At 54.3% G+C, this 25,061-nt stretch overlaps 7 protein-coding genes across 7 annotated transcripts; 2 read left to right on the top strand and 5 right to left on the bottom strand.

The window, feature by feature from the left end:
* Window positions 1-2,063: 2,063 nt before the first annotated feature.
* EV422DRAFT_529183 (uncharacterized protein) lies at window positions 2,064-3,051 on the bottom strand. The gene has a single exon (XM_053070322.1). The coding sequence runs from the start codon at window positions 2,971-2,973 to the stop codon at window positions 2,107-2,109; it is 867 nt and encodes a 288-aa protein (XP_052925757.1). The 5' UTR covers window positions 2,974-3,051; the 3' UTR covers window positions 2,064-2,106.
* Window positions 3,052-3,709: 658 nt separating this feature from the next.
* EV422DRAFT_54167 (uncharacterized protein) lies at window positions 3,710-5,145 on the bottom strand. Its single transcript, XM_053071221.1, has 4 exons — window positions 4,667-5,145; window positions 4,477-4,607; window positions 3,881-4,392; window positions 3,710-3,820 (listed from the first exon to the last, which is right to left on the bottom strand). Exons 1-3 carry the CDS (start codon window positions 5,000-5,002, stop codon window positions 3,993-3,995), a joined length of 867 nt encoding a protein of 288 aa, XP_052925756.1. The 5' UTR covers window positions 5,003-5,145; the 3' UTR covers window positions 3,710-3,820; window positions 3,881-3,992.
* A 1,637-nt stretch (window positions 5,146-6,782) lies between these two features.
* EV422DRAFT_496084 (uncharacterized protein) lies at window positions 6,783-8,639 on the bottom strand (the record flags this gene model as incomplete). The annotated part of the gene is made up of 4 exons (XM_053067851.1): window positions 6,783-7,009; window positions 7,151-7,687; window positions 7,802-8,219; window positions 8,286-8,639. 4 exons carry the CDS (start codon window positions 8,637-8,639, stop codon window positions 6,783-6,785), a joined length of 1,536 nt encoding a protein of 511 aa, XP_052925755.1.
* A 469-nt stretch (window positions 8,640-9,108) lies between these two features.
* Window positions 9,109-11,463, bottom strand: EV422DRAFT_529175 (peptide chain release factor eRF1/aRF1). The gene is made up of 4 exons (XM_053070321.1): window positions 11,125-11,463; window positions 9,812-10,822; window positions 9,506-9,737; window positions 9,109-9,434 (listed from the first exon to the last, which is right to left on the bottom strand). Exons 1-3 carry the CDS (start codon window positions 11,236-11,238, stop codon window positions 9,555-9,557), a joined length of 1,308 nt encoding a protein of 435 aa, XP_052925754.1. The 5' UTR covers window positions 11,239-11,463; the 3' UTR covers window positions 9,109-9,434; window positions 9,506-9,554.
* A 177-nt stretch (window positions 11,464-11,640) lies between these two features.
* Window positions 11,641-14,693, top strand: EV422DRAFT_529173 (P-loop containing nucleoside triphosphate hydrolase protein). The gene is made up of 4 exons (XM_053070320.1): window positions 11,641-12,242; window positions 12,587-13,021; window positions 13,102-14,217; window positions 14,294-14,693. The coding sequence occupies exons 1-4, from the start codon at window positions 12,024-12,026 to the stop codon at window positions 14,444-14,446; spliced, it is 1,923 nt and encodes a 640-aa protein (XP_052925753.1). The 5' UTR covers window positions 11,641-12,023; the 3' UTR covers window positions 14,447-14,693.
* EV422DRAFT_53808 (GMP-PDE, delta subunit-domain-containing protein) lies at window positions 14,525-16,165 on the bottom strand. Its single transcript, XM_053070952.1, has 7 exons — window positions 15,887-16,165; window positions 15,731-15,788; window positions 15,565-15,603; window positions 15,400-15,461; window positions 15,111-15,330; window positions 15,009-15,033; window positions 14,525-14,918 (listed from the first exon to the last, which is right to left on the bottom strand). Exons 1-7 carry the CDS (start codon window positions 16,003-16,005, stop codon window positions 14,785-14,787), a joined length of 657 nt encoding a protein of 218 aa, XP_052925752.1. The 5' UTR covers window positions 16,006-16,165; the 3' UTR covers window positions 14,525-14,784.
* A 425-nt stretch (window positions 16,166-16,590) lies between these two features.
* On the top strand, window positions 16,591-18,708 carry EV422DRAFT_567441 (E2F/DP family winged-helix DNA-binding domain-containing protein; the record flags this gene model as incomplete). The annotated part of the gene is made up of 4 exons (XM_053072535.1): window positions 16,591-16,825; window positions 17,093-17,288; window positions 17,358-18,093; window positions 18,220-18,708. The coding sequence occupies 4 exons, from the start codon at window positions 16,591-16,593 to the stop codon at window positions 18,706-18,708; spliced, it is 1,656 nt and encodes a 551-aa protein (XP_052925751.1).
* Window positions 18,709-25,061: the final 6,353 nt, after the last annotated feature.

Here is a 25,061-nt window from a genome sequence, read left to right as displayed (position 1 = left end):
CGCGCGAGCAGATAATTGGTTCCTCTGTGGAGCTAACGGGCACGGTTGCTTGTTTACCACGCGTAGGAGTGCCACTAGAAGCGTTCCGTTCCCTAGCGGTTTCCGATGTCGGAAGAACAATGAGAGATAGATACGGCGCTTGAGGTAGTATGCGGGTGCTGAGGTAGAAATGGCAAGGGTTTTGTGGGCGTGGGAATTTCCTATGTTTGTGATGTGAACTTCACGTCCTCACGTACGTACGTTTTGAGCACGCTCGATTGGCAAACAAGCGTCAGCTAAAAGATGGAAAACGTTTGGCTATGTTGGTTTAGGCAGATGATTAGAATTTGGGGGGCCATCGGTTTTGTCGATCAAAGGCCGGGCGGGTTCTGGACGCGTGAGCCTTGCTCTTTCTTCATCAGGCAGACATCTGCGGGCCACGGCAGTCAAAGTCAACAATTCAAGCGACGGAACGGAACAGCTCTCGGAACCCTCTGTTACGTAGAATTCCAAACGGCCTGTGTCAGCCATGGCAACGTGCAGTCCGGCCGGTGCTATGAAGCTGGATGACCGTCGGTCCACGCTCTTAATCTCTTTCTCGAATAGCATGTCACGGCCTACCTTTTGGACGTCCATTTCTCCATATAAGCAAAATTTTTTGAAGAGACCTTTTGAACGTTTTGCGATGTGCTGGCATCCAGAGGATAACAGCAGGTCTCTTCGTCATCAGAACTTTCAACTACTGTACGACCGAGCACACGGCGAAAGACCGATTTTAGCTGTCTGGCAAAGGGACGTTGACCGTTTCCGTAGCGGTAGCGGCCAACCGCTCATACATATAGTGATCTGTACCGATGAAACGTACTGATGCACGCAACTTGAAGAGTTGGCTAAATGACAATGTCCTCCTTATTATGTTATATAATAATGAGTTCTTTCCTTTGTCACTACCGCCACACAACTCGAGCGTACGATGCATACACACGCAATTTCTGATATATGTACACCCATTTAGTCCCAAATCGTCATGTTTCGTACTTCGAATGGCGGTCGCGACCTTTTCGATGCGGAAGCCTACATCGAGAAGTTCCCGCGGAGAAGGCGATTCTCTCTTTCATCTCTAACCCGTCCTTGTTCGAAAGAGCTTGTACAGCAATGCCTTCTTTCTTCCTCATATCCGCAAAAGATTCTCTCGAGAACCTCCTCACTTTTCCCCAACCAGTTGGCATCCGCCAGAACGGTGGTCGAACGGTTCTCCGCCATAAAATGCTTGAACAGCTTCTCCTCAGTCTACTCACACTAATTGAGTAACCGACCCCCGGGGAAAGCCGCAAAACGCCGTCCCGTTGTCCCTTCTTCTAGGTAGTGCACACGCCCTTCTTTCCAGAATCTGTTGGCAGGACGTTGACCACGAAGGGCTTAGACAACGTTGCTTCAGCGGACTGGATCCCGTGCTGCGCCTAGTCTTTCTCGTTATCATCCGTTTTCCCCTCTTTACCCCCTGTCGTGGCAACAATAATCGGACAGACGACTCTCAACCCGATCGCACCTCTATCCGCCTGTAGGTCGTCCCAGATAGGAGGACGACTCCATTGCCCAGTGTGAACGTTTCAGATGGCGGGACGGTGGTCCATGACCCCGGAATGATAGCATTGGGTTCCATATCAATAAAGCGTTTGGTGTCGAGACGGAAAAGCCCATCGAGTGAGTGTCTTCGGCTCTTTTCATATTGCTGAGCTCATGCGATTTCAACTGATTCTGACGCAGGAGGTCTTTGGTGGAAGGACCTCTTTCAGTGTATGTCCGATATCTCGAACACGACTGCGAGATGCGATTGCGCGTGGAGCTCCTCATATTCGTTAGTATACCCCGTATCCTCCATGACGGGCCGGTTTACGGGCGCTGCATAGACCGTTGATGCTACGTTGTACGAGAGATTAGGGTTGAGTTTGGATATGGATTCTACTTTCGACTAAGTGGCGTGGATTTCTTGATTGAAAACAGTAGAATCTGAACTTGTGGATCTGAACTGATCTGGTTGACACTTTTTTCAACTGTCAAACATCTCGGTCAGGCGTGACGTAAGCAACTCCGCTTGCGTGGGCGTGATTACGAATGGGTAACGTGCTAAAGGTGGGTAGTCTCGCCACCGCTGCAGTTGCGAAGTGGAGCCGGCATCGGTAAGGCTGCGGAGAAGTGAAGAAGAAGCAGTGCCGCGATCAACGGCTTTGCCGTGACCGGTTCGTCGAAGACGGCGACTTCAATGTTCAGACACTTTGCTAGACGTTCAAGAAAGTCCGCCCGCGCCGTGATGCAGATGCACATCCACTGCCTGACAGCGATCCGGTTCACTACAGCAGAGACCAGAAAGTCCTTGCTTGCTGAGTTACCGGGCGGCTTTTGGTCCATTGTTGTCCCGGAGACCGTGAGATCGTTTTCAGGGGCAAACACCGTTGCCATGTCTCCTTTCGTCACGGGTCCGAGGAGCGAGGAGATGATCAAATGTGTCTCTTCCGGCTGCTGTCCGCACCCTGTGCCAGACCCAAGTTTCGAAGTGACAATCGAGGGCTTGGTCTCTCCAGTTTCGCATTTCAGCCCTGGTACCAGCGTCTTAACGAGACAAGCGGCAATGTGGGCTTTGGGTTTCTGAGGCTTCATCAAACCGAACGATGGATGCATATCAAGGCCGTGATACGGTGCTATTTGCACCCAGCCCCCGCGGACCCGTGATGCAAATACGTCGCGGGTCGCCTTGAGCCCATCGAGATCTATCAGGCCAGCAAGATACGCGTCCAGCAAGGATCCTCGTTGAAGATCGGAGAGGGAAGCAGCGAATCCGTTGGGGACGCAAGCGGGTGGGGGTTGGCTTCCACACTGGACCGAGATCTGGAGCACGTTGGTTTCCTCGAGGTTGTCGTTGGGCAGGTCGGCGTCCGCGTCGTAAGTATGGCACACGTGAGCCCATATATCCGAATCGCACATTTGCTCCAGCATGTGCCTCAGCTCGGGTTTCGAAAGGTGCACCACATCTTCGCCCGGTCGAGATACGCATTGTCCGAGAACGGAAAGGAGACCCAAAAGGATCGGGACACAGGCTGTCTGCGTGCCCTCAGATCCGTATTCAGCTTCCACTGCGATGCCAGGCCGTGTCCCTAATTATGTAGGCCGTGGCGCTAATTTTTTTCGGAAAGCCGTGGATCTAATATGGAGGCCGTGGATTTAACAAATCCCTATCATATCAAAAAAAAATATCATATAATGTGGGGGATCAAATGCTGTAGGGAATCCGCGTTGCGGGGAAACGGGGATCACGTCGGGGAGTCGTGTTGCGGGGGATCCGCTCGCCTCAGTTTGCCGGGCGTGGGACCGGGGATTGGGACGCTCGCTTTCCTCATGGCCTTGGTGAGAAGAAGATCCTTCTTTATGGGAGTGACCGGCAAAGGTCCTCCGCCTCCCCATAAGAGGACGAGGCACGTTCAAAAGGGATTGTATACACCGCCAAGTTAAGCACGGTCGGCTTGACACTTTTCACAGCAATCTCGTGGCATTTCTGAGGCACCCGGTCCACTCGCCTCCTCGAAATCCTCATGCCATTCCGACCTAGTTGTTGGGGCTAATACAGGCTCGGCATCAAGTAACGCCTCGGCGCCCGGCATGGCATCGTGGAAATGGACTTGAGCGCCTCCCAGACGTCAGAAACCTAGTCCAGCTCGCCCGCGTGTCGACTAACGGCATAGGCAGGGACGAAAGTGTGATCCGGCACGGGCAAGCGGAGCGCGAGATCCTCCTGCGTACGCAGCTTGGCCGAGTCCGCGGCGGGGCTCGCCTGGATCGCCAATTGCTAATGAACATATGGGATCAGCAGAGCAGGTTGAGAGACAGACAGAACTGTGGACCTCACCTGGAACAACAAAAATTGCCGGGCAAGCCCCGCAAAGGGCAGGAGATCCTGGTGCGCCGAGCCAAAGGGGATCGCTCCGCATTTTTTGACCGGGAAGATCTCGCTGCCGATCTCACAAAGAACAAAGAAGTGGATCATATGGCGTTCCACAACAAAAAAAGGAGGGGCGATCATCGCTGCCATGTTGGTCGCATCTTTGCAGCGATCCGACAAAGGGAGATCCGCGAGCACCTCTTTCTTGACTTTGCGGATCTGGCTGATCGCCAGCTATAGCGTGAAAGAAGTGTGAGTATTGGGGATTCTTTCTAAAGTGACGAGTTCGCACCTTGATAGTGGCGATGAGATCCCCGTTGACCTTTTCTTTGGTGGGGGAATCTCCCGAGTTCTCCCCCGCGCCGAGCTCGCGCGATCCCACAAAGTAGTCGTAGTCGACCTTTTTGCCGATCCCCTTTGACGTCCGCAACCGGTTGTCGTCGCGATCCGCCGCCGAAGCGCCATCCCCGTAGCGTAGGCTGACGAACGGCAGAATTGCGAAGGGCATGAGATAGTAAACATCATTGGTTCACTCAGTCCGCAAGGGATTCATCGCAACAAACACGTGATTCATCAGCGTCTTGTGTGGAGCCGACAGGCTCGCCACGTGTGTTGACAGGGATTGATGGGCATCCGCTGCCTTCGTTTGCAGGTCTGCAGTCTCCGCCTTTGCCGCAGCGAAATCTGCTTCGCTCTAGAAAGTCTAATGAGTCGAAAGCCTGCTTGGTAGCTTGCAAGAGCAAGGATACTCACCGTGCTTTCGAGTCGACGCAAACGTTTGAGTCTGCGGGCATGATGTTCGAGCTTGCGGGTATCCGCCGCTGTCAACCTTTGCGAGTACTTGACCTCCTTAGCTCGGAGATCCGCCAGATACTGCAGGAATTCGTGATTCGTGCCGCCTGGATTTTCGGAGAGAAAGTCAGCAGCGCTCAAGGCTGACTCTGGGCGATCCATTCTGTGTGCGATGCTGGCGAAAGTTTGCGGTTGGGGGGCCGTTGGGCGTTCGCCGTTCAAACGCGCCGCCCGCGACACCAACGCGATGTCCGAGCTGTCCGGACACGAACCAACTGTCGGTTCTGTATGTGGCATCCCATCGCGCGCAACCAGCAACCCGACGAGCGCAACCTCAACAACCCCCCACCATTCAGGAAGGAGAGTGCTTTAGCGATTTTGATCATCTCCTTCACACGGCAAGGGACCTCTCGGAAAGCTTTAGCTTCAAAGTGGCAACTCGCAACAAAACTCTGCGGCTCGTCCTTGCCACCAAACAACGCGTGCGCCAATCATCTCATCGCGGAAGACAAGCCAAAAGATAAGTACTGGCGCTTTGATTCACCCACCTGACTAGTGATTGCTGAGTGTGTGGGAGTCAGCAATGGCTCGGGACTGTCCCACTGTATACTGGGACAACCCTGGCAAGGCTGGCTTACGTCCTGGCACTTGTCCGAGGGAACGTGCCTGTATAGGCGCGAGTCTCTCCCACTTGGCATGGGTGATGTGTGGCGGAGGCCAGCAATGGCCTCGGGACTGTTTGACTGTATACTCAGGCAACCCTGGCAAGGCTCTTACGCTTACGTCCTAGCACTTGTCCGAGGGAACGTGCCTGTACAGGCGGGACTCCTTTGCATACATCTTCTGGACAGGGGAACATCTCTGCACTCACGTGAAAAGGATGGGGCTGCTGGCGACATTTTACTTACCTTGGCTCGGACTATAGGAAGCCGTCTGTCCATCGTTCTTCTTTCGGGGAATGGAATATCGCCAATATAAGTGCGCCGCCCTGACACTCCCCCAACCCTTCGGTACGGTCGCCGCAGGACGCCTTTGTGCACCCGGTGTCAGTGCCGGGACACATGACGACGGTCGCCTATTCTATATAATGTACATTCCCCCCGCGCGTCAACAGTTTGCTGGCCTTAACGGTAAGAAACCCCTTTTGAACCTCGCTCAACTCCGTCCGTACATGCCCCCTCACGCTCGTCCTCTTCAACCGATAGATCCCAACATTTTCCTGGGCATCCACAAACTTCGTAAACGCCGGCGTCCACAGAAACGCAGGTACCGCAACAACCACCGTCTTCGCGGCCGCAGCCACTCTGCTGATATCCACCGCGGGACTCCATGGCACGACCACAACGCCATCCCACCCCGCTGCGATTTTTTTGCCGGCACGTTCGGTTATGCGACGCGCGTGGTCAAGGCCGTGTGGGAGGATGAGGCGGAACCCGTCGGCTGAGCAGGCCCAGGGGCGATCGGTGGGGTTGAGGGCTTGGGTGAGGCGGTGGAAGGGGGTCGGGGCGGGTTCGACGGGGCTTATGCGCGCTTTATTGGACATTTTGTTTCTGGGAGGTGCTTGTGGGCTTTCGGTTGCGGTGGAGAATGTTGTACAAAGGACGCCCGAGACATCTACGCCGCTGTGAATATACCTGACAGACCGATGGCCCACATTTAGTGTGTCATAAAGGAAACTTACTGCGTGCAGAAGGTGCTTGGAGGGCTGGTATTGTTTCCACTCGCTGTCAAAACTTCTGACGCGCGGGAAGCCCCGTCAAAAGGCCTTGCCCTCCGAGCCTCCACCGATGTTTTTAAGTCCAGAACCAACTCGTAGCTTTCGCAAAAAAGCATGAATGAACAGGTTCTGTCCATGGAGAAGAGGTTCATGCCAGGCAACCATCGAGTCAACTCAATCAATCAATTTACATAAGTACACATCAGGTTCCGTCCACCAAGGAACAAACGCACAATTCCAAAAAAAGATATAGATTGCAGCACACACAAAGACCTCAGACGTCGGCAGGTCCTGCCGCCGACCTCTTCAACATCAACTCACCAGCCTCGCGACCTTCATCAAACACCAAAAAAATACCCTTTAGATAACCAAACAATCCAAAACCTCCCCCAACTCCTCAACTCCATACAACCCCCTCCCTTGCCCAAGCCCAACACTCCGCGCCGCCTTGCGCACCCGAACACACCGAATCCCCAATGCCTCCACTCTCTCCACATCAATCCTCACCTCCCCGTCCTCCGGGTACAGCAGGTGCGTGATGTAGGCCGCGGGCGGGTGTGGCGAGCCGAGGTAGGTGCGGCCCGAGTCTGCTGTCAGGATTTCCGCTTTGTGTTGTGAATTTGTAAGGGAGAGGCGGGAGGTGCGCATTGTTAGGCCCTCGTCGTCGTCTTCTGAGTTCGTGTGGCCGTTACTGGTGGGACTGGTGGCGGAGACCCACCAGTCGAGACCGACGGGCTTGCCGTCCCGGTCGCGGGTGAACGGGAGGGACGAGTTTCCGTCGATGTCCGGGAGGGAGGGTCGATGTGCCGTCCCGCGTTTCTGCTCGACCATGCATGAGTAATTGAGCGCGTCGGTGATGGCGTACACGAAATCGAGGGCGGTGTACCCCTCCGTCTCGCGATCGTGAGATCCGTTCAACAGGAGTAGTTTCACACGGGCCGCGGGAGGTGTACCATCCCTGATCGGGTACGGACTTGCAATCCCCCCACTTTTCGTGTTATCCGCAAGCATGCGTCCGACCTCCGGAACCACGAGGCACGGCAGGATGGATGTATACAGAGATCCGCAGCCGTAGATGATTGTGCGTTTGCGGGAGAGCTGTGCGGCGGCGACGGGGTTGATGTCCGGGAAGATTTCCTGGCGCTCGCGGTTGACGTAGTAGATGCGGCGGAGGGGGGAAGAGAGGGATTGGGAGGTTGTTTTGGAGTAGATGAGGTTTTGGGAGGGGCTGCGCGTGACGGAGGTGAAGGGGATGAGGGTGGGTTCTGTTGACAGTAGTGACGATTGTGTTGTTGTTATCCCTGTCGTTATCCCTGTCGGTGATGCAGCCGCCGCCGACGGACCATTCCGCCCCGTTGTACCTATACCTCCCCGTGCACTCAACGACCCCGACCGTGTCCTCGCCCCCTCCGGCATAACCTGCCCCGGATGCGAGATCTCACACTGCCCATAAATAACCCCCCCATCCCTCTGCGCGGCCGCAATCACCACCGCGCCCCTTGTCGTCGTCAGCACCGGCACGACCTCGGTACGCGGCGGCACCCGCATGATCCGCATGAACTGAAACACCGCCGCGTCGAGGTTGTCAAAGAACAACCGCGAGCCCGTGAGGAAGAAATTGCCGATGGATCCGCCCTGGAAATTGAACAGCGGTTTGCGTGTGGCCGAGCGGAAGAGTTCGTGCTGGAAATGGGCGAGGAAGGTCCGGATCGTCTCGCGATACGGGTGTGAGATGCCGTCCCACAGGTGATGTCTTCCTTCAAGCATCTCTAACCACTCCTCTTTCGCCGATAACTTCTTCTTCGGGCTCGCTAATGTTCCGTTTCCATGCCCATTCTGCTTTGGTGTTGCTCCTCCACCAACCTCATCAAACGGCAACCGATAACTCAAAAGATCATGCACAGCTCTCCCCTCCAACCCCCTCGTCTCCGCCAACCTCACAACCCTACTCCTCAAATCCCCGATCCCCGGCCCACCCAAAACTTTGATAATCTCACTCGTACTGCCCCCATCATCGCTCACAGGCATGATGTAGGCAGTGTCATCCGTAAACCCCTGCAGGATGCTGACGAAGGTGTTCATTGCGGAGCCGCCAGAGAAGACGAGGATGGAGCGCGGGGAGGAGGTTGCGGTGATGGGGGCGGGATGGCGGACTTCGGAGGGGCGGTGGGCGCGGAAGGAAGGGATGGTGAGGGGCGAGGGGATGGGTGCGGACATATTTGCTGTGGTTGGCTGCGCCGGGTATAGCGGGAAGATAAGAGCCGGGGGTATATATGTATGTGCCCGCTCTCGAAATTTGCGGTGGTTCGAAACAGACCGTGGCGAAGTGGACGTCCGCCTCAAGAATCAGAAGACGGTATGCACGGATATACGAAAGAAGATAATGTCCAACACAAGAAGCGAACAGGAGCTGACGCTAGGCTAAATAGCCGTATGCTATGGCGGGTGGAATAGAGAGGAGCAGTAAGAAGTAGCGAACATTGCGCACGTTCTGGGCAGCCAAAAAAAACGGGTTGTGGAAGCAGAAAAGGGGGAGCGCAGGTGGGCGGCGGATGCGCTGCATGTGGTCGCTCCCACAGGGTCACGCGTGCATAAGGGACAAGGGCCGCAGAAGGCGCAACATGGCGACACAATGGCGTCTCCCTCGGAGCCTGACTCACCGCACTCTCCCATCCATTATGGTGACAGGGTTAGCAACATGCGAGCGAGTACTGTATCAAAACGAATATTTATACATGTAGAGTGGTGGTGGTGGTGGTGGTGGGAGAAAAAGATAAAAATATGCAAAACGGGCCAAGAGAGAACAAGAGGTGAAAAGCCGATCGGAATCGGTGGTGGGTGAATCGTGTTCTCAGCGACAGACAGACGGTCCAGTCGGGGTTTGAGATATGTCGCAGGTGAGGTACAGAGGCGGCTGCGGGTCTCTATGTGACGCTCTAGATCAAGTGGAGCGAGGGTCCGCATGTCGCCGCAGTCTCGTGCCAACAGCTGGTGATTTGCAATCATCCTGCTCTAAAATAGCCACAGATGAGTTCCTTAGCCATTCCTAAGGCAGCACCTCCTCTCGAAACCATTCCACTTACCCAATGAACCCCAACCCCACGCATCCAACTACTCATCGATTTACGCCTCTCAATCGCTAAGGTACTCATCATCCGAATCGTACATCATCTGCTGGAAATCGACCTTGTACCGGAGCAGGCCCCCGATCCCTCCAAACCCTTTCACGAACTGCGATCCTTCTTGTGACCTGTTAGTCACATACTCGAGGTTGGCGCCGAAATCTTTGTATTTGGATGGCTGGCCCGATGTGAACTGGATGAAGAGAGGTGGGGCGGTGAGCAGATGGATAGGGATGTAACATACCTGTCGACATTCATGACACCTACCCATTCCAGTAACGACATCTTTTCAACCGTCTCCAAATCCACATTGTTCTCCGGATCGCGGAAGTTATCCGAATTCTTCTCCGCCTCCTTATTCAAATGCTTCACAATCTCCTCGCCCGTCGCCGGGTTCTTCAGCACATATCGCGTAATATCCAGATCCTCCCACACAATCAGCGTCTCGACCGCTCCCAAATCCAGTGCCTTGAGGGTATCGTCCACGCCGAAGCAGTATTTCCCGGTATCCTGCGAAATCTCGTCAAAGTACTGCTGGATGAGCTTCTTCTCCTGGATGAACTTTACGTTCTGCAGGACTTCGCCGCAGAGCTCAATGGCTTGGTTGAACCCGTTCTCGCCGCCGTAGGAGACGTCAACGACTTTGATGACTTTTGCGGCGAGACGCTGGTCCCAGAGGTCGGATTCGGCGAGCGTGGTCTTGAAGTCGGCGGACCCGGCAAGGACAATGCCCGCGACGTTGACCTTGTCGGCGGTGATGAAGAATTGGACGGCGAGTTCGGCAACTTTACGCACGTAGTTGTGGCGTTTCTCCTCACGCAGACGCGCGAAACGGAGCGCGGATTGACCACCGCGGCCGTGCTTTTTCGGTAGGTCGACAGAGACCTTGTGCAGGATCTCGCGGGTGTTGCCGGCCAGGGTTCCAAACAGACTTCCGTGACCGTCCATCACGACAAACCCGAACTTTTGGTCGGATTCGAGCAATTCGGAGAGGGCTTCCGTGTGGAACTTGTTGTCACACATGTACAGAGACGTGTTGATGGGCTTGAAGGGCTCGAAATCGAAGTTGACCTTTTTTTCCTTTCCTTCGTCGGTCACCACTGTTCCGCAGTAGACTACCAGGCCGTTATTGGGGACTCGTGGGTACAACTTCAGACGCTGTTGGGTGGAGGTGATGGCGGAGAGCACGGACAATCGGTTGACCCGTGATTTGATGTTGGAGGCTGTTCCGTATTCATCTGCCAACATTTTTGCTACCCGTGAAATCTGATCCTTTGGCTGCGAATCGAGGACATGAATTTTAGCCCTAGTATTCCGACCATCAATCATCAACCGTCAACAACCGTCAACGAGATGGTTTAAACTCGCGCAGCGAGGTTCTTTTGAACAGAACCAGATCGCTCCTTTCGTTCGTGAAGATCTGAGGCTCGCTGTAGCTCGCGAAGGCGTTTGCAAAGGTCGGGCTCGCTATCGCTCGGGCTACCATCGCTCGCTTCGCTCGCGCTAGGCTCGCTACCGCTCGGAACCCGCCATGGGGTTCCCTGTCGCTCGCGCTTCTCCTGGCTCCGCTCGAAACTCACCGGAATGACAAGGGAGATCATGGAAGTCCCGTTCCCTCTCGCGGCCTCTAGACTCTTGATGAGCCTCTTCATCTTCCATAGCTCCACATTCTTATCTACGTCCGCGTCGGCCATTTTGTCAATATGGTGTTCGTTGAATTCGATAGGGTTGAGGTGTCCAACTCAGCAAGGTGAAAAAGTTCTGGGTAAGCTTATATGCGTCGACCGTTGTCGATCTACTATGTGGGACCCGAGGTGTTTCTCTGGGAGGGAGAGTGTGGGCTAGCAGATACTGAGTATGGGGGTCAGCGTAATGAGAATCAGCACTTATTGTATGCTGCTTTGCGAAATGCCTTGCCTTCCCACCTGTTGCCAAAAACCTTGCCTTTTGGCGTCCCATGCGGTCATTCCCAACAGGCGAGGAGGACAGGGCGCAAGCCACATGCACCGCCTTCTCAGCGCCACTCGCAATGACATAAGCGAACTGCCCGATCTCTTCATCCACGTGACTCTCGCTCTCGCAGGGATCCGCGTGTGTGACGCCGTGCGACTGACTAGCAGAACAGGATTTGCAAGGGCAAGTCTCCCTCTCGGCTTGCTGCAGAGTGTGTCAGCGCTCGTTTTTCTTTTCGTAGCAGGCTCAAGGAACTTATTGGCTGCCTTGCCATTCCTACACGAACAGTCCACTACGCCGTTAGATAAACTTCGTTCTTGTCAACTGAAGACGGACAGAAAGGGAGTGTGTGAGAAGAGACTAGAAGCAATCAGGGTCGCTTTTCACAACCGGGCCTTTGCAGACCAACCAGCGTTTCCGCTAAGAACGCTACTTCATTCCGCCCTTTGTTCCCCCATTCCGACAACTCTAAGGACCGGACCCTCCACCCTCACCCGCACCACCACCCTGACCCACTACCACTGCCATGTCAATCTACAACTTCAAGAAGGTCCAGGTGGTACCGACCGCCTCAGACTTTGTCGACATTGTTCTCTCCAAAATTCAAAGGAAGACTCCCACAGTCGTTCACGCCCACTACCAGATTTCTAGGATTCGCCAGTTTTATATGCGGAAAGTCAAATTCGCTCAGGATTGTTTCGATGAGAAATTGGATCATATTCTGTTGGAGTTTCCTAAATTGGATGTAAGTAGCCGAACGGAGTGAGGCCTTGGTTCGCTCTAGGGGCCTGTAGCGTAGGGCGGGGTCTTGGTTTGTTCTGGGAGTCTGCAGCGTAGCGAAGGCGACCCGAGCGAACGCCTTCCGCGAGCAACAGCGAGCGCTTCCCCTAACAACGGCTCTTAGCGAGTCTCAGCGAGCGAAGCGAGCACCACTTCTTAGCGATCTGCTTTTCCGCGATGGTGGATCTTGGATTGTTGATTGCTGATGGGTTGATGGGTTGATGGGTTGATGGGTTGATGGTTGATGGGTTGATGGTTGATTGTCTATCGGAACACTGCTAACGCAAGTTTTGTCCCTCTTTCCTATAGGAAATCCACCCGTTTTATGCGGACTTGATGAACGTGTTGTATGACAGGGATCACTACAAGCTTGCTCTTGGACAGATCAACACGGCAAAACACCTGATAGATAATGTTGCAAAGGACTACGCCCGTCTGTTGAAATTCGGAGACTCCCTCTACCGTTGCAAGCAGCTGAAGAAGGCGGCCCTCGGACGTATGGCGACCATCATGAAGAGGCAGAAGGACAGTTTGGCGTACCTCGAGCAGGTCCGACAGCATTTGGCTAGGTTGCCGTCTATCGACCCAAACACCCGTACTCTGCTCGTGTGCGGCTACCCGAACGTTGGAAAGTCGTCGTTCATGAACAAATTGACCAGGGCTGAGGTTGAGGTGCAGCCTTATGCTTTCACGACAAAGAGTCTGTTTGTTGGGCACATGGATTACAAGTACCTCAGGTGGCAGGTGCGTAGGCGAGAAACGGACTGTCTTGATTATCGACTTCGATATGGATCACTGTTCTGACGCTAAACTTTCTTTTTCAGGTGATTGATACCCCAGGAATTCTCGACCACCCTCTCGAGGAGAGAAATACCATCGAGATGCAGTCCATCACGGCCCTCGCCCATTTACGTGCATGCATCATGTTCTTCATGGATCTTTCTGAGCAGTGTGGCTACAGCGTCGCCGACCAAGTGGCGCTTTTTCATGCCATCAAGCCTCTTTTTGCCAACAAGCCCACCCTGCTCGTCGTGAACAAGATCGATGTGATGCGCCCAGAACAGTTGGCGCCTGAGCAAAAGGCATTATTGGACGACATTGCGGCTTTGGACAACGTCACCATGGTCCAAATGAGCACATTCACCGACGAGGGTGTGATGGACGTCAAAACCATGGCCTGCGACAAGCTCCTCGCCTCCCGTGTCGAGATGAAGATGAAGGGCAGCAAAGTCACCGACATCCTCAACAAACTCCACCTCTCCCAACCCATCGCCCGTGACGACCGCGACCGTCCCGCCGCCATCCCCGACTCCGCAAAGACCCGCGTCAAGTACGACATCAACGACCCCAACAGGCGGACGCTCGAGAAGGACATTGAGCGCGACAACGGCGGCGCCGGTGTGTTCAACGTCGACCTTAAGAAACCCTACCAGCTCGACGACCCCGAATGGAGATACGACACCATCCCCGAGATCATGGACGGCAAGAACGTCATGGACTTTGTCGACCCGGACATTGAGGCCAAGCTCGACGCCCTGGAGCGCGAGGAGGACCGTCTCATTGCCGAAGGGTTCTACAACGAGGAGGAGGAGATCCTCGACGACGACGCGATCGCGCTCAAGGAGGCTGCCAAGGAGGTGCGCGCCAAGACGGACCTCATCGTGCAGGCCCACCGTGCCGGCAAAGGCAAGAACCGCCCCGTCATCCCGATCAAGAAGCAGGTCGGGCGGAACGTGGCCCAGCTGGAGCAGCATCTCGCGGGGATGGGCGTCGGGTCGGATGCGGCTGTCGAGCGCGCACGGAGCAGGACTCGTAAGCGTGCCCGGTCGGAATCACGGGCGGGCGATGAGATTGTTAGGAGTCAGAGCCAGAACCCGAATAAGAGGCAGGCGACGAGCCAGGTTCGCGATCGGAGTGCTATGGGGCTTCGGAACTCTTCGGTAAGTGTCCTCGTATCTCTTCGCATTCTTGTCATTTTTACACTATAGCTAACGACCTGTATCTTCCAACCAATAGCAACAAGCGGTGGCAGAAAACATCAAAAAGCGCTCGCAAACACGGTCCAACCTCCTCGCCAAAGCTGGAGAGTCCGACCGCGCGATTCAGGTCAAGAAGCCCAAGCACTTGTTCTCGGGCAAGCGTGGGAACGGGTCCGCCAGTCACCGTTAAGATTTTCCACTCCTCGCCATCATTCCTCTCCACTTCCATCATCACCTCCCCCATCATCACCCCGTATCACCTGTATACTATCATTACTCACCCACCATTGGCCGTATGGCTACTGTTCTTCAGAAAGTGCATTTTTGTTTTCTTAGTTCGTAGGATGAGATTTGGGTCTAGGTTATTTATTTCAACTTTCCTGTCGTATCTACTCCATTTTCGTCATTTTAATCGAACCATCGTTATCATCAAAAAGTCAATGATCTGACTTGCGATATGTCATTTTGTACAGAACAGAAAACCCAAAATCCTATGTACTGTCCGCTTCCTCCAATGGTATACACCGATCAGGAATCCCCCGCATCATTCTCCCCCGACTCCTCATACCGATACAGCGCCTTGGTATGCATCACCAGACGGTCGTCGATGAAATAAAAACTATCGGAGGTTGTTTCGTCTGGTGATGCTATCATTTCTTGTTCTGTGTGGGATGAAAGAGATCGGGAGTTGGATACTAGGCGTCCATGGTGGGGAGTGATGGATGATGGGTGATGGGGAAGGGGGTACTTACGCAACTCTTGACTAATCTCCGGCATCTAAACCCAAAAAAAAAAGACGAAGACATCAGCATCACCCTCCCAACATTCCCACACCCTCTCTCCCTGACACGCACCTCATAAACGGCCTCCCACGTATTGACACTTCCCGGCACACAAAACCCAAACACGAAATCGAACCCCTTGATCAGCCTCCCTTTGAAATAATGCCGCTCGATCATGCGGAAGTTGGGGATACCCTGTGGGCAGACGGCAAAGACGAGGGTTGTGCCGATCGTGGGGGTGGCGAGGAGGGAGGCGAGGAATGTGTAGGTTATAGTGCGGGTGTCGTCGGTGCTATATATTTGTGGACGGCGCGGGTGAGGGGGTGGAAGGCAAGGGAAGGAGGAGGGAAAGGCGGCTTACCCGGGTGGGGTGGGGTGGGTCCAGTCGATTTCGTGGGAGGGGCGGAGGACTTCGAATATGATCTGTAAGCAGAGGGAAGGCGAGGAGATGTTAGGCTTTTGCGTTCTTTAATCTATGGTTCTGATCGTTCCCCATATGAACCTACGCAACTTCTGCAAACCGCACCTTGTTTGATTCCATATCTCGGATCCGGAACTCCAGGAACTGAATGTGCGCGGCCGAAATCGACTCATGAGTATGAATGCTTCGGCAGGGTACACCTTCCCTTGGTCATCCCGGACATCACATGCCATATCCACTCCCAGACCGCACATCTCCCCAACCGACGCACCTCGAAGTACTTATTCGCATCTATAGGACACAGAAACCCTTCGGACGGTTTGTCATACCTATTGACAAACGATGAAGGTTATGAGCAAACATCTGTAAAAGTCGACAAGAAAGGCGTTGGTATTCGCCCCCCTCCCACCGTCCTCCGTAAACTCACTTGAGGACGGTCTCGGGCGTGATGTTGCTGCTGGCTGAACTTTTAGACATCGGCTTGGTCGGAGCCTTTGAGCGGGATGAAAACGTCGGGGGTGGTGGTTTTGAGGAGGTTTTGGGCATGTTTCAAGTGTTCAAGCTGGATCCATATTTCGGGAATTCTCAGATGTGCGAAAGACGAGGCTTCGCTTCGCGCGACCGACCGACGCGTTGAAGTTGATTTTGCGTTCGTCACAGTGGTTTACGCGGCTGCGCTTTGCTGTTTCCCTGTTTTCTCACCGCTTGCACGAGGATTGAAGCGGCGCGCGTCTCTAAGAGAAGAAGAGAAGCGGGTGTTAGTAACGCTCCGATCGCAACGAACGAGCCACTTTCGCCAAGCGGGCGCACAGACATCGTGGGGACCTCCGCTGTCAGACAAGACATAGCTAACCCCACCCAATACTAGCTAGCGGTCGTCAGGCCGTCGCCGTCAAGCGATCTCACCCATCTTGCACAGCTGTCTGAGAGGGATCCCGTGGGATGCGCACATCAGGAGCGTGATACCAGTACCCAACACCCAGGAGCAATTGCGGGGCCAAAGGTTCGCCGGTCGCGTGCGAAAAGCCCCCCTAAAGGGCGCAACACGGAAACTCTACCACTCGCCCAATACATCCTGGATTGTCAATATATCGCCAAACCACCACAATATAAACAGGGCAGAGAGCACTGATGGACGCCACCAGCAGCAGCAGCAACGCTTCTGCACAGCCGAACCAAGCGCCGCCTACCGCTGCTGACAGCAGCAGCAGGACATCGCAGACTCCGCAATTCTTGTTGCATACTACCCATGGAAGCACCAATAACCCGCTGAGTATGGGTGGGGGCGGAGACGGTGGGGATGAAGCCGCGGGTGGGAGATCGGGTGGTGGGCGGAAACAAGCTTACAATCCGTTGGGCGATGAAGGTGAGAAGAACGGTGCGCAAGGGAGCCGCGACCTGGAGCGAAGGCGGACTGCGCCGAGCGCAGCGAGGAGAAGGGATGCTTGACGCGGGCGAGCGCGAGCGGAGCGAGCTACGCTTCTGCTCAACACAACGAAACATCCTCGTCGCAAGCACAGGGTATCGTTTGTTGATGTGTTGATGGCTGTTGTTCAATGTTTGATGGTCGAGGGTTGATCCTGGTACTCACCATCCAACCACCTTCGCTTCCCCCATTCATCTCTCCACACAGACCCACAGCGCAAACGTTCGGCGTCGGATGCGTTCCAGGATCTTGGCCCTCCTTTGACTTCGGAGGGCAACGCGAGGCGTGTGAGGAGTGGTGGAAGCATTTCTCGACGCGATTTTGGGGATCGTTCTGATTTGGGACCCTCTGCGTCCGCTGACTTGTGGTATCGCGACCAGTCGCAATTGCATACAGGAGCGGGGTATGCGCATACTATGGGATTTTGTCTTCCCTTGACGGGGGGCTCTTTCTAAATCCTCGTCGTTTCCAGGGATTCTTTGCCAATGTATGGGCACCCGCTTCAGCAGTATTCGACGCTCCGAGTAAGTCCCGGAACAACAACCTTCCGCGCATCAGGGCACGCGGCTCCCGAACACGACACCTTCCATCGCATGGACCTCCGCGCCCTCTCGCAACCGAACTATCCTCCTCAGCAGCGACAATCCTTCCCATCCATGTACTCAACGTACAGCGCGGCTGGAGAAAGCAGCTCCAATCTCCTGTACGGTACGGACTACGGGGCAGCCCAGCAACGCCAAGCAGCAGTTCTTCCATCATACCGCGACATGCAACGCGGCGCCGAAGCCCTCCGCCCAGATCCCCTCGCCGGACTCGCCAAACAGCCCACCATCAGCGACATCACCCACACCTCTACTACGTGGACACGTCCTGAGTCGTCAACCTCCGTCTTACCTCCAGGTGAGATCCCAGACCTCGACGCCGTCCGACGCGTCAAAGGTCTTCGCCACTTCAGCAAATGTGTGGCGGATAAGGTCAAAAAGAAGGGCGCGACCACATACAACGAGGTGGCCGATGAGCTGGTGGAGGAGTTTACCACCCAGGCGCGGAATGCCGATGCGTTTGATCATAAGAATATCCGGAGACGTGTTTATGACGCGTTGAATGTGCTTATGGCTATGGGGGTTATTGTGAAGGATCGGAAGGATATTAGGTGGACGGGTGTTCCGACTAAGACTTCGTTTGAGGACGACATTGAGGCTTTGAAGGTGTGTTTTTTCGTTTTCGTCCGCAAAGAATGCCATTTAGTTTTTTGGAGATCGTCTCATAAGATATCATGAGCGAGAGCCCTCAACTTCGTAAATCTCACCCTCCCCTGTCAATCATCCTCCTAGACACGCAACGCCGAACTCACAGCCCAAACCGAACTCGAACGCAAAGCCCTCGCAGAAACCACCCGCAAACACCGTCTTTTCAAAGCCCTCGTGCAACGCAACTCCAAACTGCCCCCCCAACCCCCGCAACCCACCCCCTCACAACCAACCAATATATCCACCCCATCATCACCCATCATCCGCCTCCCCTTCCTCCTCGTCTGCTCCAACAAAGCCGCCACAGTCGAACACGAAATCACGCAGAAGAATAAAAGCTGCGTTGTGAGGGTCAACGGGCCCTCCCTACTTCTCGAAGATGTCGATATCATCGCGAGAGTTCTGTCGGCGGGGAGTGTGGGCGGAACTACACCGAAGATGGCGACCGGAGAGCGACGTGAGGCTGTTAGCCTGCAGGTACCGGGCGGGTCGAGGGGGGAGTATACGAGGGCGTCGATTCAGTTTCCGAAACCGGCTGAGGCGGTGGAGTCGGGGGATGGGGGTAATATTTGAGGGGCTTGTATCTGGAGTGGGTTGCGCATCACGGAGGGTAGGTGGAGGTGTTGCTGAGCTCCTTTAACAATAGATTCCCTAACTCAAAACGGACTTTCTGTAGGTTGTGCCATTTCCCAATCATGTAAATCGGCGACAAGCACGAGTGCGACACCCGACACCCATTGCCTTCGATCAAGGCACCCGTGCCCCAGACGACAGATGTTTGTTCCCACCGACGAGAACAACGAACCACACACCCTGACCCATTTACGACAATCTATGTTTATTCGAACCAAAGCCGGCCAAGCCATCACAAGGAAACGGACACTTATGATATCCCGCACAGATACCCCGATCGATTTCCGGTTTTAGTTTCTTTTTTTTATTTTGCATTTCTCTACGATACCCCTTGCGCACTTTGAATGACTTTCAACGGGGCCCGCGTCGAACGGGTCGCGGGAGCGGTTAGATGGTTCGCTACCCGTCTGATATGACGCGAACTGGATTTCGACGGCAGTTCAGCCCCTGGTTACTGCCTTATTTTGTACCCTTTTTTCTCACCTAGTCACTCTGTCCCAGCCTGCTCAACCCCGTATGGTTGGAGTCAAAAGTGTACAATATACCCGGTTTGTTCGATATTGAACCCACTTTTTCCACTTTTTCTGAGATGTGTTTTTTGAAAATGGATTATGGGTTTGCAGCGGAGTTGCGCCCCGTTTTCAAGATGATATTCTTGCGTGAGTTCGGCTGGATTAAGGTTACATGCGAGAGTAAGAGCCTTCCATGCCAAATAACACCCTTTCGCGCGAAATAACAACGTTCCGCGCGAAATGACTTACAGTTAGGGTTACATGGCAAGTAACAGCCTTCCACGCCAAATAACACCCTTTCGCGCAAATTAACTTACATTTAGGGTTACATGCGCGCGAGTAACAGCGAATCACAGCCCACAGATCTAGAGTCTTTTCTGGAGGCAGCAACGCCGCCGTGGCCATAACCTATTGTGCGCGAGATCGGAAGTAGCCGTCGATGGTCAGATCGTATAGAGAATGGTTTTCAATTGGAATATGGTAAGGGAAAAAAAAGGTATAGAAAACGGGGGTATATGCCGTCGTCTTTTCTACTCTGAAGGCGCGTGACTCACACATATAACGCTAACTAGTCACAACCCTAACCCGTCACAACTAGGAGCTCGCGTCTACCGCACAACACTCCCCCGACTCGAGCTTCTAGGACATAGGTTTGACGCGGTCGGACGGCGAATCCTCAAAATCAATTAGTCTGGCTCCTATGTCCCATACTCTGTCCGACTGTTCTTCGTCAGCCATCTACCGCACGGCACGTAGCGGTGGGTGGATGATCGGGCGAGTGAAACGCCAAATGTTGGAGTGTGGAAGAGAACGCGTTGGCACACGGCGCAGGATTGTTCAAGACGACTGTTTGCATTTGCAAGGTGTCTCTCTCCTCGGTGAGCGAGGTTGCCTTCGCCGCGGCGGAGTCCCGTTCTTGTTCAGCATGTTCCAGTTGGTCGACCTTCGCTTGCAAATTGTCAATCTCTCTCTGTGGAAGAGAACGCGTTGGCATACGGCGCAGGATTGTTCAAGACGACTACGGTAGGGCTTGGACCGCATGGATGTTGCCAAGATGTTGCCAAGATGAGTTTATTTCGTCCATTGATCTCGGCTTGCAACTTCATCTCCAGCTCTTCCAGCTCAGCGTTGAGTCGAAGTTGCCCTGCTATCTCGGCTTCTCGCTTCAATTGCGACTCCGGGATGGAAGCAATTGGATGTTGCGCAGATACCTCCTGCGCTGAAGTACTCAATTGGTCTCGTGCGGCAGGTTTGAGTGGGTAACATTGTCCTTTTCCGCAGCTTTCTCCTGTTCTTCCCGCAGCTCGGAGCGTAAGTCGGCGACGGCATTCTCCAGGTTTGCAATAACATTGTTCTGATATGCCGAAGTTGCGACGGATTGCTGCACTTGGTTCCCGATGTCCCCGCTTCTGAGTGAGTATCCGTCAGTGCGTCGAGCTTTTGGCCCCAGTCCAGCCAGCCCGAAAAAAAGCCCGGAGTAAGTTCACGAAGATAGGCATCCCTGGCAATCCATATCCACACCAGGGAAACAATCAAGTGAGACCGCTGATCTCATACAACGTCCAGTAGCCCAGTCACACCAGCCCGTGCCGCGGCTTTAGGGAGGCGGGGTATGACAAAATATTTTATTCTGGAAGGAGGGGACGCTGGGATAGGTTCTCGTGCCGTCCATTGATCGCTTGCGGTATGTGTGAGTGGGGAGCAAGCGTGCAGAATCGATCCACCTTTCCTTGCAGACGGGTGCGTTCTTCTTCAGCAGTCGGTCCATCTTTGCTCGCACGCGTCCCGCTCAACCTCCTGCTCCTCCTGTGGATTGGAAAGATATGAACGGAATGTCAGAAAGCAAGTCTCGTAAAGCGGACAACTTTACTCTGGCAGGCAAACTGACCTGAAGCCGGGTTTTCATCAGCTGCATCTCCTCCACGTTGCTTCGCTGCTTTCGTGCAGCGAGGTTTGGTGCCGTCATGCTCGTCCGCTGACGCCGTGCCGGGGCCGTTGCGTGAGCGTAGGGTTTCCTGTGCTCGGCGCCCCTTCCCTACCGACGTGGATGTAGAAGCAGCATATTGGCGTGCATCCGCAGTACAGCGGTACAGCAGTACATAGTACACAAGGGGTGGGAGGGAGTGGTGTTCTAAGGTCTACGGCGTGGGAAAATTGCCGTCCGGATGCAAAGTCTTTCCGACGAGACGAATGCTGCGCTTGGAGCTGCCACTGTGCGTATGCAAGCCCTCCCACGCGTTCGCCGCTCTCGGAAACGATTGGCATCAGCATCCGGGGTTGGATATGTTTTCCAGTAGTGTCGTCGCATACACCGCATTTGCTGCTGTTGAGTGCGAGATCCACCAAAGCTAATATAGACTGCAACGGATGTCTGGAATCCCACTTCTTAGCACACAGATTGGAAGAGCAATAGATCAGGTCGATGGACATTTCCTGTTATCATACGATGAAAACACAGTGTTGGGCATACTCACACAACGAGCACGCCCGGATATGCACTATGTAGCTCAAGCGTGCATGACAGCTTCTCAGCAAATCAAGACCCTGCCTGCAGCTGCAAAGCACCCATCGCCGTTATGACAGCGGGATGGCTGGGGTTGGGGTTTAAGAGTCCGGGCTAGATTTTTGTAAAGGGTTGGGGTGGACGCCGAGTTGGTGAGGAGGGAGGGGTTGGAGAGGAGTCAATGAGCGTGCCGCTGCCAACGATGAGTGGGAAGCAGGAAATAATGTCGTAGTTGTGAGTGATGCTGGCGAAGTCCGTGACAAGCGGCTTTGATCAGACGAGTTTGGTGAAAGAGATCCATAAACGTGCGGGGGCGTTCTGAAGCGATGCGGACGTTTCCATGATGACCACCATCTCCGCGGGCTATATCATTTTGATACGACAAAGTTCACAGCGTGCAAGCCTCGTCAGCACCCAATCGAGAATGTACAGTAGCTTTCAGGCAGTCCGATTAGAAGTCACATTTATTCATAAATATCGCAATACCGATGCCCACTGACAACATACGCACTACGGGGAGAACAATATGGGGGTCGCGATACGCGAGATGATTCTATAGCCATTGAAGTTATAACATTCGGTGCCGTCTCCACATGCGAACAGCCCAAACGCTCAACGTGCCGGCGGGGTGATCTGTCCGTTTCGGTCGCAGGTGCATTTGCATGCCAAGTCGTTGCAGGACCGCTCTTGTTTTTCCTTCTCCAGGTTCTTCATCGCTCGTTTGACGCATAATGACGCCTCCGCAAGCCGCGCCGCATAATCTTCTATCTCGGCCCGGAAGCGTGGAACATTCTTCTCGAGGACTGAGTTCTCCCTTTTGTAGTAATCGACCTTGAATTGAAAATCGTTGATGCGTCTTTGCAATTCGTTTCGCTTGCCCATGTGTGACTTGTGCTGGGAGCGAGTCAGCTCCCGGGCACGTTCCACGTTCGACTCCGACCTTTCCAGCTTCCCGGCGAGTTCTGCGATCTCAACCTCTCGGTTCCCGATATCAAGCTGTCGGTTGAATTCCACCTTTTTCAACTGCGCGCTGAGTCCTGCGAGCTCAACCTGTCGGTTTTTCAACTTCGCGGTGAGTTCTCCGAACTCAACCTGTCGGTTCAATTCCACCTCCTTCAGCTTCGCAGTGAGTTCTCCGATCTCAACCTCTCGGTTTGCAATCTCAACCTGTCGGTTCAATTCCACCTCCTTCAGCTTCGCGGTGAGTTCTCCGAACTCAACCTCTCGGTTTGCAATCTCAACCTGTCGGTTCAATTCCACCTCCTTCAGCTTCGAGGTGAGTTCTCCGATCTCAACCTCTCGGTTTGCAATCTCAACCTGTCGGTTCAATTCCACCTCCTTCAGCTTCGCGGTGAGTTCTCCGATCTCAACCTCTCGGTTCGCAACCTCCACCTGTCGGTTCAATTCCACCTCCTTCAGCTTCGCAGTGAGTTCTCCGATCTCAACCTCTCGGTTTGCAATCTCAACCTGTCGGTTCAATTCCACCTCCTTCAGCTTCGCGGTGAGTTCTCCGAACTCAACCTCTCGGTTTGCAATCTCAACCTGTCGGTTCAATTCCACCTCCTTCAGCTTCGAGGTGAGTTCTCCGATCTCAACCTCTCGGTTTGCAATCTCAACCTGTCGGTTCAATTCCACCTCCTTCAGCTTCGCGGTGAGTTCTCCGATCTCAACCTCTCGGTTCGCAACCTCCACCTGTCGGTTCGATTCCACCTCCTTCAGCTTCGCGGTGAGTTCTCCGATCTCAACCCCTCGGTCCGCGATCTCCGCCTGTCGGTTCAATTCTCTTTGCATTTTGAGCGATTCTATCTCCTCGGCCAGGGCGGTTGCTTTCGCCGTGGCGGAGTCGAAGTTCGCTTGAAGGCGGTCGATCTCTTCCTGGGCTGCCGCTGACCGCTCCTCGCATTCCCTGTGGTCGCTCGCTTCCATAACCTCGAATTTTAAGTTCTGGACGGCTTCCCGAAGCGCAAACTCGGTTTCGGCGCGCTCTTGTTCATCGTGTTCGAGTTGATCGATCTTCGCTTGAAGGCGGTCGATCTCTTCCTGGGCTGCCGCTAACCGCTCCTCGCATTCCCTGTGGTCGCTCGCTTCCTTAACCTCGAATTTTAAGTTCTGGACGGCCTCGCGAAGCTTAAACTCGGCTTCCCCGCGTTCTTCTTCATCATGTTGAAGTTGTTCGACCTTCGCTTGAAGGCGGTGGATTTCTTCCTGAGCAGCCGCCAACGCCAACCTCTCCTCACACTCAGTGTGGTCGTTCGACGGGAAAGGGGCAACGCGTGGGATGATTTCCGCGGATTTCTTCCGTGCTTCCCGCAGCTGGAAACGTAAGTCCTGGACGGCCTCGCGAAGCTTAAACTCGGCTTCCCCGCGTTCTTCTTCATCATGTTGAAGTTGTTCGACCTTCGCTTGCAGACGGTTGATTTCTCTTTGAGCAGCCGCTAACGCTGACCTCTCCTCGCGGTCAGGTTGGTCGTTCGATCGGGCAGTGGCGACGCGTGGGGGGATCAGGCCCACGGTTGTCGCCGGCAGGGCACCACTTCCTGCCGCCGGATCTTCCAAGACTTGCGCCGGCCTTCCTGCAGGGGTCAAACGAGTTGCCGCAACACATGGAGCGTCCCCCATGGTTGTAGAGGCCGGGCGAGCAGCCGCAACACGTAGGGCGTCCCCCACGGTTACGGCTAGCTCACCCGACACTCGCTCCGGCCTTCCTGCAGGGGTCAAACGAGCTGCCGCAACACATGGGGCGTCCCCCATGGTTGCAGCGGTCGGGCCAGCAACCGCAACACGTAGGGCGTCCCCCACGGTTACGGCTAGCTGGACCGACACTCGCTCGACGTCCTGCGAGGATACTTGCATCGCTGGGAGTTGGGGTGAAGTCATCGGTTGATTCTTTGCAGCATGTTCCAGTGGTCCGTCATTGACTTGCACCTGTAGGTAAACAAGAACGCAATTAGAACATGGACGTCGCATATAGCAGATGATAAGCACCGACACCATATCCAACCACAGCAAACAGCATCCTCTGCGTACCTTCGGGACTTTCAAGCTAAGGCGTGCCGGACGGGGAATGCGGCTGTATTCGACCCGTCCGGAGGCGATAGGATTTACTGCTGGGAATTGGGGTGAAGTCATCGGTTGATCCCTTGCAGCATGCTCCAGTGGTCCGTCATTGACTTGAACCTGTGTAAGCAAGAACGCAATTAGAATATGGACGTCACATATAAGCATGGAGGATAAGCACCAACACCATTCCCAACCACAGCAAACAGCATCTTCTGCGT

Source organism: Fimicolochytrium jonesii (genome assembly GCF_025526975.1).
Source record: "Fimicolochytrium jonesii strain JEL569 chromosome Unknown EV422scaffold_11, whole genome shotgun sequence".
NCBI classification, from domain to species: Eukaryota; Fungi; Chytridiomycota; class Chytridiomycetes; order Spizellomycetales; family Powellomycetaceae; genus Fimicolochytrium; species Fimicolochytrium jonesii.
This window is presented reverse-complemented; position numbering and strand designations above follow the sequence as displayed.